This window comes from Gymnoscopelus microlampas (genome assembly GCF_963454915.1).
Source record: "Gymnoscopelus microlampas genome assembly, chromosome: 22".
Classification (NCBI taxonomy): domain Eukaryota; kingdom Metazoa; phylum Chordata; class Actinopteri; order Myctophiformes; family Myctophidae; genus Gymnoscopelus; species Gymnoscopelus microlampas.
This window is the reverse complement of record NC_139959.1, coordinates 41,511,844-41,527,703: the sequence shown is the minus strand read 5'-3', so window position 1 is coordinate 41,527,703 and position 15,860 is coordinate 41,511,844. Positions and strand designations below refer to the sequence as shown.

At 41.6% G+C, this 15,860-nt stretch overlaps 2 protein-coding genes across 2 annotated transcripts in view; one reads left to right on the top strand and one right to left on the bottom strand.

The window, feature by feature from the left end:
• cdh7a (cadherin 7a) overlaps positions 1-15,860 on the bottom strand; it is a gene marked incomplete at both ends in the record, with an annotated part of 341,167 nt that overhangs the window by 256,612 nt on the left and 68,695 nt on the right. The window lies entirely within an intron of this gene.
• LOC311039054 (kelch domain-containing protein 3-like) lies at positions 4,371-5,387 on the top strand (the record flags this gene model as incomplete). The annotated part of the gene is made up of 1 exon (XM_084048696.1): positions 4,371-5,387. The coding sequence occupies one exon, from the start codon at positions 4,371-4,373 to the stop codon at positions 5,385-5,387; it is 1,017 nt and encodes a 338-aa protein (XP_083904822.1).

Below are 15,860 nucleotides of genomic sequence, written 5' to 3'. Positions count from 1 at the left end.
AGAGCAGGACAAACAGGGGTGGAATAAGTACTCATATTTTTTACTTAAGTAAAAGTATCAATACTGCAATATAGAAATACTCTGTTACAAGTAAAAGTCCGGAATTCAAAAGTGACTTGAGTAACAGTACAAAAGTATTGGTATCAAAATGTACTTAAAAGTGCCAAAAGTAAAAGTTCTAATTATGCAGAATGTCCCATTTCAAGTTTTCAAATGTATGGAAATCTTTAGAAAATAGCCGATCTACAAGCTCACAATGTGTCGCATCGCGACACATTGTGAGCTTGTAGATTGGCTATTTTCAAATGGCCGACATGTATATAGGGCTGAAGCGGTTAATGTATGTTTTGTAATAATAATAATCTAAATCTACAAAGTAACTAGTAACTAGTAAGTGTTTAAATAATTGTAGTGGAGTAAAAGTACAATATTTGGATCCGAGATGTAGTGGAGTAGAAGTAAAAGTACTGAAAATTGGAAATACTTCAGTAAAGTAAAAAAATACCTCAACATTTTACTTAAGTACAGTGCTTGAGTAAATGTACTCAGTTACTTTGCGTCACTGAGGACAAACAACGCGGAGGAGAACAGCAAGGAGGAAAAAAACTCAGTGACTGGACTAGAAAAATGAGAAAAGGAAGGACGGGGATGGAGGGAGAGAGAGAAGAGAAAAGGACAGGAGGAGAGGATGGTGGAGAGAGAGAAGAGAAAAGGACAGGAGGAGAGGATGGAGGATGAGAAGGAAAAGGGCAGGACTACCTTGGGAACGGTGGGAATAAATACAGTAGTCACCGGGGAGAAACGCTCCATTTGTTTAACCCATTTAAAGCGGGAACGCGTCTGTGTCGTTTTAAGATTTCTTCGGCCGTTCAAAAACAGCAGATCTACAAGCTCACAGCGCGCCACTTCGTGCCGCGGTGCGAGCTTGTACAGATGTGCCACTTTTCAGGGGATTCCCAGGGCAATAAGAGGGACAAAGAAGGGCATTTAAAATGCTGAATTATTTTGATGATCACTGCTTTTATGATGCTAATTAATTTGAGCAACTGGTCAAATCACCTTTCGCCTCATAATGAGTCTGACACCTTGTTCAACACACATTCTTTTGTTCTCATGTATATGGATGTCTGTTGAAGGGAAAAACGGGGGTGTGTAGTGACAACTTCTTTTCAGGGGCAAAACAGTGCATTTTAAGGGCAGAAAAGGGAGGAAAAAAATGCGTTTTCAGGGCACTATCAGGGAAAGAAAAGTAACGTGTGAAGTTTTGAAGTGGCACATCTGTAGATCTGCTATGAATGTGTGCAAATCTTTGAATATATGTATATTTTCTAAAGCAAATATGTTTTACTCAAATCTTTACTTCTTTGAAACAACTTTAACAATTATTTTATACTTTGGCTATTCAAAAGTAGCAGATCTACAAGCTCATAGCGCGTCAGGTGCTGCTCTATGAGCTAAGAGTAGATTTTTTTTTGTTAAATCATGAAAATTTGTGCAAATCTTTGAATATATATACGTGTACATATATTTTTTTAAGCAAACATTTTAACTTGAATCTTTGCTTCTTTCAAAAAACATATTTTTGAGATGAGGACAAATACATATCATTTTGGGGGGAAATATATATAAGCCCACAATGCCTCACTTCGTGCCGTGCTGCAAGCTTGTAGATCTGCATTTTTTTGGGGAAAATCATTAAGATTAAAAAAAGGTTAGTGAACCACTGATATTGAACATAAGTTTGTTTTCAGAAAAAAATGAAAATGAAGACATTTTTGTAGAATGGGCCTCAGGTGTGAATGTGTTAATGTGCCATTTTCAAAAAAAGTGGAGCCCTTGTAATCCTGCCGCCAGAAAGAAGCGGCTCTCTGTGCTGAACACACGTCTAACACAGTGCGTGCATGAAGGACAGCTCTGTGGAATTTGATCAGTGCTCAAAGTGTTTACCAATGTTTGGAGCCTGACATTTATTGAAAGTGGCCTTTAGTAAAAGTCACAGCTGAGGCGTGAAGGTTTTGTCGTATGAGCCCCGTGTGAGGTTTTTCTGTCGTCGTGTTGCTCTATATAACTAAGAACAAAGAGTGCTGTGTGATGGTACTAATGCAGGAGTACATAGGGGAGAACGGGGTAAGATGAACCACTTTTTTACTTATGTTGACCTCTAGGCAAGGAAAAATGAGATGGAAGTCAAAACTAAACATCTACTAACACTTCAAGATGTCTTCTATTAATTTAAATAATGTGTGTGCATCAATGACAAAGGGCTGTAAAAATATGGGTTCTAAAAAAAAGTGGTCACGTGGTGCAACTTGCCCCAGGTAAGGGGTAAGTTGATCCTAGTCAAAGGGTAAAGAAGCAAAGAGTTAAAAAATGTTTGCTTGAAAACAATATATATATTCAAAGATTTGCACACATTTTCACGATTTTTCAAAATAGCAGATCTACAAGCTCGTAGCGCGCCACTCGGTGCCGCACTACAAGCTTGTATATCTGCTATTGTTTAATAGCCACAGTGTAAAAAAAATGCTTTTTAGCTCAAATCAAACAATGACAGAGATGCGTTCCAGGTCTTAATGGGTTAAACAATACACCGTTTATACATGTGTTGCTTTAGTTTTAATGTTGCGCGGCAGATCAAATGAAAAGAAGCCTCTTGCGTACCGTCGCGCTGGTACTGGTGTGTCACCTGCCAATACACATGACTATCTACCTCCTGAAAGTAGACAACCAATTAAAACTACTGTTGACTAATCATTACAGGCGGCTCTTATTTTGAAATCCTCTCCACCAGGATGGGTTGCCTAGTAATCTGCCATTACTTTTTCGGGTGAAACACAGCTTTCACCATTGGAATTGCACTACGGAACGTTACATTTTATAGGTTTATTTCGTCATAGCGGAACATAATTATGGTCAGTGGTGGAAAAAGTACTCAAATTCTTTACTTAAAGTTATACAGTGCAGATTTCAAAAAAAGGATTTTTAGCAGCCTTGTTTTATACGATCTGTGGATCGTTTCTCTTAGCCAGTGGAGCTTAAGTTACCGTGAGCTGTGTTTTCTTTTGCTGTTTTTTTTCCGTTCTTCAAATCATACAATCTCTTAAAATCAGCGTGAGTTTCCTTTTTGTTATTAGCGCGGTAGTTCCTGGCCAAACAGGAAACCGGTGCAGTAGTTCCTGGCCAAACAGGAAACCGGTGCATTTCCGCTTGCATTTTCCGGCCATATGACGTCATTTTCGTGGGAAAGTCATGCTCGACAACGTTCAATAGAAAATATATAAATAAAAGGCTTTCGGGGGTGAAATTCATGGAGTGGGTGTTGTGAAACATTTGCCACTCACAAAAGATATACAATTTAACTTTAGTTTTATTGAAAAAGTTACCTAGCATTACTTTAAGTAAAAATACCAATACTGCAATATAGAAACACTCTGTTACAAGTAAAAGTCCAGAATTCAAACTTTACTTGAGTAAAAGTACACAAATATTGGTATCAAAATGTACTTAAAGTACCAAAGGTAAAAGTACTAAAATATTTGAAAATAGCAGATCTACAAGCTCACAACGTGTCGCGATGCGACACGTTGTGAGCTTGTAGATCGGCTATGTTCAAATAGCCTAGGTATAATATAGGGTTAAAGTGGTTAATGTATGTTTCATTATATCATATTTTTTATCTGAATAGTAACTAAAATTTTCAAAAAATTGTAGTGGAGTAAAAGTACAATATTTGCCTCTGAGATGCAGTGGAGTAGAAGTAAAAGTATTGGAAATCGGAAATACTCCAGTAAAGTACAAATACCTCAAAATTGTACTTAAGTACAGTACTTAAGTAAATGTACTTAGTTACTTTACACCACTGCATATGGTGAAGTATAGTAGTGCGGGTCATTGCAACAACCACCCGTCTTGTGAAAAACTGAAAAAGGGACCGCAAAATATTCTAAACGTTCCGCGATTCGGCCAATAATCATATTCTTTGAGACACATCCAAGTTTTGCCAAACAAAGGCATCAAGTGACGTCGATCCCCTTCCCCTATTCGCTCATACTAGGACATGACAGGATGACATCATGTCAGTCTGACCAATGGTATAAAAGGAGACACAGTCGGCAGGGAAATCAGAATTCAACCAACGCTCTAGGATCTTCCATTCATCTCTAACCAGAAATAGATACCGTTTACATAAATTGTCGAGACTTCATCACCAGGTTTCATCGACATACTTAAGGATCGATTTTGACTCGACGTATTTACCTGGTCCTTCTTGACGGAGCTACCTTTAAAGCTCATTTGTCAGACATCTCGGTACAAGTCCCACATTACATTTGAGGAATCTAATTTGATCCCTGGAGGAGCTGTTGTGAGAAATGTTCTGCTGGACGCTGTATCTGAACGGAGGACCAGAGTCTTACCATGAAGCTGCTGTTGCCGTGGGAGACAAAGTGTACTCATTTAGAGGGTTTAAGAACTACAACATGGATCATATTGATGTTCACGTCTTCAACACAGTGACTTTGCGATGGAGGAAGTTGACCCCAGTGACAAATGGAAGAAGAGAAGAGAAGGTTCCATCCAGCCGTTGGGGCCACACAGCTGTGCTGATAGAGGATATCATCTACATGTGGGGGGGTTATAATTATCATTGGAAGTACTACAACGTGCTTTATGCATTTGATGTTGACACCCACAGATGGTTCGAGCCAAAGGTTTCTGGAACTGTTCCAGAGGCGAGGAGGAACCACTCAGCCTGTGTCTCGGGGAAGGTCATGTATATTCATGGAGGATTCAACTGTGTGATTGGACACCATAATGACACGTACAAGTTGGACACCACCACAATGGTCTGGTCTTTAATTGACACCAAAGGCACTCCGCCACCTGCTTCAACACGTCACTCTGCCACCATCATCGGGACAAAGATGTTTGTTTTTGGTGGCTCTGGGCACCAGAACAACAACAACATCAAAGTGTTTGACACTGAGACCAACCGCTGGCTGAACACACCTTCTGCACACCTTCCTCCAGATAGAGACTGGGATCATTCTGCCTTTACCTACAACGGAGAACTGTACATATTTGTTGCCAAAACAAATTATAATACCGCCTTCAATGATCTGTGGAAGTTCAGTCCAAAGACCTTCTCCTGGAAGAAGGTTGAGCCCAAAGGGAAAGGACCGTGTGCGAATTATCGGATGAGCTGTTGTTGCATTGTGGGAGATCGTATCATCCTCTATGGACCTGATGACCTGTACGTGTTAGACTTCAGTCCTAGTCTGAAGACGTTGTGTAAGCTAGCGGTTATTCAGTACCGTCTGGACCGGTCAGGACTCCCACACAACATCAGGTGGGAACTGGAAGCCATGACTAACAACAGCAACAAATGATATAAATAAGACGGGGTCCAATTAGGGGCGTGGCCTCATGTAGATGTCAGACTTCATGTGACCAATATGTGACGTCAGTCAGCTATGACATAATGACTTCATATTTGGTCATGGTTTCAGCCCGATCTGACTGCCATTGACTTCCATAATAACATTGAAGTTAAATATATCAAATATAAAAAGGAAAAAAAGGCAAGGTTCCAGCCTCATCCAAATTCCATGTGAGAATCAAAAAAAAAGAAACCCCCAACCAGTGTGGGTTTAACAAATATTGAACCAATGAAAAGTATTAAAAAGCGCGTATGATTAAACCTCCTAACTCCATTGGATCCTCAAAATGTCGGTCAAACAACCTAACTCCAACTTTGGAGATAGTTGTTTTGTCTATCATTGACTAAAATGACAAAATATTGACAAAAAACATATCTCCACCAACAAAATTAAATATTCCACATGGAACCAGAGATATCACTATCCAAAGATGTACTGCTCCATTCACTCCCTGGTTAACTTATTACTTAAAAATCATGTATCTCGGCTCCTTTTTTTTTTTACCATGTAACATGCTTTTTTCAACTGGCTGCAATTATGGAACTGATTACCGCGACCGGATATTCTTTTTTCCACGATTCTGAAAGCCTCCTGTGTGCGTAATGAGGGGATCACCATGAGGATGGTGATCACAGAAAATATTTTGTGACTACTTAAAAAATGGTTTAAAAAGGTCAAAAAATCTTTAAAAATGCTGGCACTGGGTGGGAATTTAATCTGGCAGGGGATGTGTTAATGGTCAAAAACCTCGTAACTCCACTAGAGCTGTACTTGGGTAAAGTGATGATAATATAAGGACACATGCAAGTATCTGACAATGTATTAAGTCACTAGCCTGGCCTATTCAGACTAATATCACTGTGTAGATATGAGTCTGAATCTCTGTGTGGAACCTGCATTTCCAAGGGGCAGATACAAAATGGCTCTGGCGATAAACCTGCCCCATATTTGCATACCGGGCCCTGATTGGTTCCCCACTACTTCGGGGGCAGTGGAATCCAATCACAACCGAGCAAGGCCGGACCCACTCTGCAGAGGGCTTCTTTTTTTGTGTTTGCACTGGTAGATTGGTCTGGTTTCCAGGCTATAAAGTCACCGGAACAACTTTGATGAGGCATTTGATGAGGCATTATGTTTCTCTAAAGCAGGGGTCTTCAACAGGGGTCCGGGACCCCTAGGGGGTCCACAGAGCTACTACAGGGGGTCCGCCGAATATGTGTGTGATAGGATTTAGTTTTTTTTTACATTAACCACTTGAACCCTAGAATTCCTTTTCTGAGGGGAACATTAGCCGAAAATAGCAGATCTACAAGCTCTCGACGCCTCGCGCTGTGAGGCGTTGAGAGCTTGTACGTCGGCTATTTTTGGCAAGAGGCTATAGGTGTAGAGGGAACAAGGGAACCAGGAGACCTAGTACTACCCCTAGTGGTTGAAATCTGAATGACCGGACTTCGCATGACGTGTGTGCAGAGGAAAAGAGGGACAGACCGACCGACAGAGGAAGAGGAAATATGTAGTGTGTATATATGTCTGTCTCTTATATGTCATCATGATTTGTGTGCATGGGGATCACATCTTAAACAAGCTCAGTGCTTAATGAGTCTCATAGTTTAGTAGACCTTGTATGTGAATTTGTACTTTCATGTACTGATGTTCTCATGTCTTACTAAATAAAGTATATCAATCAATCAATCAATCAATCAAAGCCACTGATCATGACATAATCTCAGGATGACATCATGTCAGTCTGACCAATGGTATAAAAGGAGACACAGTCTCCGGGGAAATCAGAATTCAACCAGCGCTCAAGGATTATCCACCCATCTCTAACCAGCATTGGATACTGTTTACAGATATTGTCAAGACGTCATCATCAGGTTTCATCAACTTACTTCAGGATTGATCTTGACTCGATGCCTTCGCCTGGTCCTTCTTGACAGAGCTACCTTTTGAAGCTCATTTGTCAGATATCTAGGTTCAAATCACACATTACATTTGAGGAATCTAATTTGATTCCTGGAGGAGTTGTGTTGACAAATGTTCTGCTGGACGCTGCATCTGAACAGAGGACCAGAGTTTTACCATCAGGCTGCTGTTGCCGTGGGAGACAAAGTCTACTCATTTGGAGGGTTCAGGAACGTCAACAACGATCGTATTGATGTTCTCGTCTTCAACACTGTGGCTTTACGCTGGAGGAAGTTGACCCCAGTGGCCACTGGAAGAAGAGAATGTCACATTGAGGTTCCATCCAGGCGTTGCAGGGGCCACACAGCTGTGCTGATAGGAGATATCATCTACATCTGGGGGGGTCGTAATTATGACACAGGGAAGTACCGCAACATGCTTTATGCATTTGATGTTGACGCCCACGGATGGTTCGAGCCCAAGGTATCTGGAACTGTTCCAGAGGCGAGGAGGAACCACTCAGCCTGTGTCTCGGGGAAGGTCATGTATATTCATGGAGGATTCAACTGTGTGACTGGACACCATAATGACACATACAAGTTGGACACCACCATAATGGTCTGGTCTTTAATTAACACCAGAGGTACCCTACCTCCTTCTTCATCAGGTCACTCTGCCACCATCATCGGGACAAAGATGTTTGTTTTTGGTGGCTATGGGCACAAGAACAACAACAACATCAGAGTGTTCGACACAGAGACCGACCGCTGGCTGAACACACCTTCTGCACACCATCCTCCAGATGTACACTGGGAACATTCTGCCTTTACCTACAAAGGAGAGCTGTACATATTTGGTGGGAAAACAAAGTATAATATCGCCTTCAATGTTCTGTGGAAGTTCAGTCCAAAGACCTTCTCCTGGAAGAACGTCGAGCCCAAAGGGAAAGAACCGTGTGGGGTGCGTGGTTTGAGCTTGTGCATTGTGGGAGATCGTATCATCCTCTTTGGAGCATCGGACAGACCTGATGACCTGTACGTGTTACACTTCAGTCCTAGTCTGAAGACGTTGTGTAAGCTAGCGGTTATTCAGTACCGTCTGGAGCGGTCAGGACTCCCACACAACATCAGGTGGGAACTGGAAGCCATGACTAACAACAACAGCAAAAATACATTATATAAATAAGACAGGGTCCAATAAGGGGCGTGGCCTCATGTGGATGTCAGACTTCATGTGACCAATCTGTGACGTCAGTCAGCTATGACACGATGACTCCATATTCGGGCATATGGTTTCAGCCCGATCTGACTGCCATTGACTTCCATTATAACATTGAAGTTAAATATATCAAATATAAAAAGGAAAAAAAGGCAAGGTTCCAGCCTCATCCATATTCCATGTGAGAATCAAAAAAAAAGAAACCCCCAACCAGTGTGGGTTTTACACATATTGAACCAATGAAAAGTATTAAAAAGTGCTTCTGACTGATCCTCCTAACTCAGGGGTCTTCAACAGGGGGTCCGGGACCCCTAGGGGGTCCTCAGAGTTACTACAGGGGGTCCTTCAAATCTTTGTGTGATATGATTTTTTATTTTACCTTAGGCACTTGAACCCTAGCATCCCTTTTCTGAGGACAACTTTAGCCAAAGATAGCAGATCTACAAGCTCACAACGCCTCGCGCTGCGAGGCGTTGTGAGCTTGTAGATCGGTTATTTCTGGCAAAGAGGTTTAGGTGATGTGGGGAAAAAAGAGCGGACAACGTATACAAAAAATGTTGAATCTGAGACACAATTTTATACCATATAGAGGAGGTCCCTGCTTCATCTCTCTCTCCGCTAGGGGTCCTTGGCCTGAAAACATTGAAGACCCCTGTCCTAACTCCATTGGATCCTAAAAATGTCGGTCAAACAACCTAAATCTAACTTTGGAGACAGTTGTTTTGTCTATCATTGACTAAAATGACAAAATAATGACAAGAAAACATATCTCCACCTTAACACATTACCTACCAAAGACGGACATGTCAGTCTTTTCCCAAAAAAAAAGAAAAATTCCACACAGAACCAGAGATATCACTATCCAAAGATGTACTGCTCCATTCACTCCCTGGTTAACTTATTACTTAAAAATCATGTATCTTGGCTCCTTTTTTTTTTACCATGTAACATGCTTTTTTCAACTGGCTGCAATTATGGAACAGATTACCGCGACCGGATTATTATAATTTTTTTCACGATTCTACAAGCCTCCTGTGTGTGTAATGAGGGGATCACTGTGAGGATGGTGATCACAGAAAATATTTTGTGACTACTTAAAAAATGGTTAAAAAAGGTAAACAAAATCTTAAAAAATGCTGGCACTGGGTGGGAATTTAATCTGGCAGGGGATGTGTTAATGGTCAAAAACCTCGTAACTCCACTAGAGCTGTACTTGGGTAAAGTGATGATAATATAAGGACACATTCAAGTATCTGACAATGTATTAAGTCACTAGCCTGGCCTATTCAGACTAATATCACTGTGTAGATATTAGTCTGAATCTCTGTGTGGAAACTGCATTTCCAAGGGGCAGATAAAAAATGGCTCTGGCGATAAACCCGCCCAGTATTTGCATAATGGGCCCTCATTGGTAACCCACTACTTCCGGGGGCAGTGAAATCCAATCAAAACCGAGCAGGGCCGGACCCAATCTGCAGAGGGCTTCTTTTTTTGTGTTTGCGCTGGCAGCTTGGTCTGGTTTCCAGGCTATAAAGTCACCATACCAACTTTGATGAGGCATTTGATGAGGCATTGTGTTTCTCTAAAGACGTGATTATTTTTTTTTATTTCCTGAAAAGTTAATATTTTACTGCCCAGATCAGGGGCCCGAGTGGTAAAACAACACATTCTTCTCACTCCCAACACGGCAAACGGGTGACTTCTTGGGGCGGTTTATAATTGTATATATATATATATATATATATATATATATATATATATATTTTAAAAAAAAATGTTTTTTTTGGCTAGTGAAAGGTTACAGGTATGGTGTGTGGTTATGTGAAATGTGAGCTTACCATATTACAATCATAGTAGCCTTAATCCTTAAAGGAGCTACACCATGAATTTAAAAAATAATAATAATATTTGATATCATATTGTTTATGTCCCTCAAACGTTTTTCAAAAGGTTTGAGCCTAAATCAAGCCTCAGATATACTCATTCCAACTAACTTCTCTCTGGCTTATAAAGCACTTTCACCTGCAATACCACATTGTCCTGTTTGGCACGGGGCGCTATTGAGCCAGTTTGTATGCATGTTATGTCCTGGTTCTGTGTGGAAAAAGTAAAAAAAAAAAATAAGATTTTTTTTTTTTTTTTTTTTGTTAGAACTGAAAAACGGGAGGAATTGTTCCCAGACGTGACGTAGGGTGGGGGAACAAATCTGACGGACTGTTTTCAGACCAATTTACATAAAAACCACAGATAGCCTATGAAAGCCTGCATGCTTGAAGTCGGGTATTTGTTGGAACAGAAGAGAGGTGGGGGAGACCAAAAACACACAAAAATGAAGAAAAAGTTAAAATTCATGGTGTAGACACTTTAATCATATTCAATCATATTCAAGGGCTTTTAGAGAGAAATGAGACAGACTGCAGTCAGTTTCAGTTCAAAACGGGACCGCCAAGTATTCTAAACGTTCCGCGATTCTGCCAATAATCATATTCTTTGAGACACATCCAAGTTTTTGCTGGGCCAAACAAAGGCCATGGGACATGACGTATGTGGAGGCAGAATAATATGAATATGGCCAAAGGCAGCATCACCAGTGGTGGAAAAAGTACAAAAAATGATTTACTTAAGTAAAAGTACCAATACTGCAATTTGGAAATACTTTGTTACGAGTAAAAGTCCAGAATTAAAAATGTACTTGAGTAAAAGTACAAAAGTATTGGGATCAAAATGTACCAAAACTAAAAGTACTAAAATATTTGAAAATAGCAGATGTACAAGCTCACAACGTGTCACATCGCAGCAAATTGTGATTTTGTTGATCTGCTATTTTCAAATAGCCTAGGTATAAAATAGGGCTAAAGTGGTTAATGTATGTTTTATAATGCAATAATGTATATCTGAAAGTAACTAGTAACTTAAAAGTTTTCAAATTCAAAAAAAAAAAAAAAGTAAAAGTACTTAGTTACTCTCCACCACTGATCATGACATCATGTCAGGATGACATCATGTCAGTCTGACCAATGGTATAAAAGGAGACACAGTCTCCGGGGAAATCAGAATTCAACCAACGCTCAAGGATCCTCCATTCATCTCTAACCAGAACTGGATACCGTTTACGGATATTGTCGAGACTTCATCACCAGGTTTCATCAACATACTTAAGGATCGATTTTGACTCGACGCCTTCGCCTGGTCCTTCTTGACGGAGCTACCTTTGAAGCTCATTTGTCAGACATCCAGGTTCAAGTCCCACATTACACTTGAGGAATCTATTTTGATCCCTGGAGGAGCTGTTGTGAGAAATGTTCTGCTGGACGCTGCATCTGAACAGAGGACCAGAGTCTTACCACCAGGAAGCTGCTGTTGCTGTGGTGGTAGACAAAGTCTACTCATTCGGAGGGTTGAGGAACGTCAACAACGATCATATTGATGTTCTCGTCTTCAACACTGTGTTTTTACGCTGGAGGAAGTTGACCCAAGTGACAAATGGAAGTGGAGAATGTCACCTTGAGGTTCCATCCAGGCGCTGGGGCCACACAGCTGTGCTGATAGAAGATATCATCTACATCTGGGGGGGTCGTAATTATGACACAGGGAAGTACTGCAACATGCTTTATGCATTTGATGTTGACGCCCACGGATGGTTCAAGCCCAGGGTTTCTGGAACTGTTCCAGAGGAGAGGAGGAACCACTCAGCCTGTGTCTTGGGGAAGGTCATGTATATTCATGGAGGATTCAACTGGGTGACTGCATACCATAATGACGTGTACAAGTTGGACACCACCACAATGGTCTGGCCTTTAATTAACACCAGAGGCACTCCACCACCTGCTTCATCACGTCACTCTGCCACCATCATCGGGACAATGATGTTTGTATTTGGTGGCTATGAGCACCAGAACAACAACGTCAGAGTGTTTGACACAGAGACCGACCGCTGGCTGAACATACCTTCTGCACACCTTCCTCCAGATGGACGCTGGGATCATTCGGCCTTTACCTACAATGGAGAGCTGTACATATTTAGTGGGAAAAACAAATTATAATATCGCCTTCAATGTTCTGTGGAAGTTCAGTCCAAAGACCTTCTCCTGGAAGAAGGTTGAGCCCAAAGGGAAAGGACCGTGTGCGATGTATCGGATGAGCTGTTGCATTGTGGGAGATCGTATCATCCTCTTTGGACCTGATGACCTGTACGTGTTAGACTTCAGTCCTAGTCTGAAGACGTTGTGTAAGCTAGCGGTTATTAAGTACCGTCTGGAGCGGTCAGGACTCCCACACAACATCAGGTGGGAACTGGAAGCCATGACTAACAACAGCAAAAAAGACATTATATAAATATGACGGGTCCAATAAGGGGCGTGGCCTCATGTGGATGTCAGACTTCATGTGACCAATCTGTGAGGTTAGTCAGCTATGACACAATGACTCCATATTTGGGCATGGTTTCAGCCCGATCTGACTGCCATTGACTTCCATTATAACATTGAAGTTAAACATATATCAAATATAAAAGGAAAAAAAGGCAATGTTCAAGCCTCATCCAAATTCCATGTGACAATTTAAAATAAAAGAAACCAGAGATTTATATATATATATATATAAATCAGTGCTATTGAACACCCAGTGTGGGTTTTACAAATATTGAACCAATGAAAAGTATTAAAAAGTGCTTCTGACTAAACCTCCTAACTCCATTGGATCCTCAAAATCAGTCAAAAAACCTAAATCCAACTTTGGAGATAGTTGTTTTCAGATTGTAGTTAAAAAAATCACACCCAGTGTGAAGTGGGCGGTGTGGTCGTCACAGTGGTCAGCACATCCTGCAAAGATAAGTATTCAGACCCTTGGCTGTGACACTTGTATATCTGCACCACTCGTTGCTCAAAAACAACAGTGGTCATCACAGTGATGGAAGCTCAAAATATATTGGATTGCCTCCAAAATCGGATCGGATCGGATTTCCCATACCCACACTTGCTGATATGAACAATAAGGCCATCACACGCTTAGCACTTTCAATAACAAATGACACTGATCATCCCCTGTATCGCTACTTTGACCTCATGCCATCTGGTCGGAGATACAGAACCTTAAAGTGGAAAAAGGTTCGTTTTAGCAGGAGTTTTGTCCCCTCAGCCATTGCGGCATTAAACCAACTGCCCCGTCCATAGGAGGGTTTTCCGTGTACAGTGGGGACCTCATGTCTTTGTCTTGTGATATGTTGTTTTTGTTGTCATGTTGTTTTTGTTGTCATGTTGTTTTTGTTGTGAACAGACCTTGTGAAGACAATTTTCCCCTTGGGGACAATAAACATTATTATTATGATACAAGTTTCACTTTTTTGAAGTGAATGGTGCTATTTATGGGTTCTTAATTTCCTCATGCGTCTCCCTAGCCAATCACAGTACGTCACAGCCATTCAGCCAATCACAGTACAGCGAAAGACACATTTTCGCGACAGAAGATAAACTTTCCCTACGGATGAGTCCCAAACCCACTTATAGGGGCGGCTACACCGCCCAATAAAGAAAAAAATAAATAGAAAACTATCTCCACCTTCACATTGATTGCCAAGATCGCATATACTCGTTCTTTCAAATGCATCACTTGAAATCGTCACATCCGCCAAACGGATATGACGTCTGGAGCCTATTTGGACTGTTGAAAAAACAGAGCTGGAGCGAGAAAAAACAAATGTCACCCTTTGAGGGCTGGTGGATCTGTCCTGTTTGTTTAAAAACACCATTTGATTGCTGATTATTATGGATATAAAACTTGTGTGACCGTTTGAAAAAGGTTATAAAACACAAATTGCTGGCACTGGGTGAGTACATTAAGTGGCATTACTCTGGCAGGGAATGTGTTAAGGGGTCTATATAAAAAAAAAATAGAAATGTAGTTCTAATGGAGCGAGTCACCATCAATACATGTCACTTCCTGTTGGCCCATATATGGTAAACAACCATTAATCCATTGAACCACGCCTTTCTCCATTCATAGAATCCCCAGCACGCGTAATAGTGAAATGCGACTGACTTCTGCCAAACACCGCCCTGCCACCCTGCGATTGGCTGAATACAAAAATGAGAAAACAAGGACTCCGCCCACCAAAGGGGACGGTGGGGGCATTTAAAGTCTAATACAGACCAAAACCCTTGGATTACGTCTGGTCTCGTGGCGTGCCTCACTAGGCGTTAGCCTGCCGACTGAGGCTTGAGATCGAATCTCTTTTTCCGACAACCGCAGACAACTTTTTTTTGGCTAATAAAGTATAATTTTGGACCAGACCTTGAGGCTGAGGAGTCGCGCCCGAGCGCCTCCAGGCGCGAGTGCCCGCGACGACCAGCCGATGGTCTGCTAGTCGACTCAGCGCCGTTCCAGTTATGTACCGATAGGGACAGAATAGTAAATTATGTTGTGGGGACTGCGTTTGCCCCAACTGTCACTCAAAGTGACCACTGGCCAATCACAGCGTGACTTTTCCGGGTCTGGGGCGGGTCTTGGCAGAAGGCAGTTGTTTACCATATATGGACATACAACACTACTCTGTTATCCAATCAGCATTTACAACACGCCCTGGGTTTTCCATATATGGACATATAGCACTACTCTATTATCCAATCAGCATTTACAACACGCCCTGGGTTTACCATATAAGGACATAAAGCCACCTGACCTTATTGAAAATGAGGCTGAAGTTCACGCACGACTGCATTGTCGTGTTTTTTTTTTCAACCTTCTCATCATGTGTCACAGTCTCTGCTATAACTAGTGTTGATTTTGTCGACTAAAATTATGACAAAAACTTTTTGTCAACTAACTTTTTTCACTGACGAAAACTAAATCAAAACTAAGCTATGATGACTAAAACTAAGACTAATGTGGCAGACCAGGGGAAACAGCCAGGCCTAGTCCACAGAGAGGGCGGGTCCCCAAGCTCAGGCTGGGGGAGGTGGTAGGTGGAGTGTATTATCCTGTCCAGGTATTGCAGCCAATGGGAGCCTGGCAATGGACGCACCTGCAGCCAGTCAGGCAATCAAGGGGAGCCTTTAAATAGCCGGCTCACAAGCCGGCTGGAGAGTCAGTTTGGAGGAATGAGGAAGCAGGCCACGTCACTCTGTTCCACATGGAAGCGAGTAGGAAGGACATCTTGCAAGTGAGTACAAGACCTAACTCCAACACTTGGAACCACCTTGGATGTACTTATACTCTGGTCGCTCACCTCGTTTCTCTCTCTCCCTCCCCCTAGGCCGACTGAGCTCCAAACCTACTGAACCCTGAAACATATAGTCACTGCTC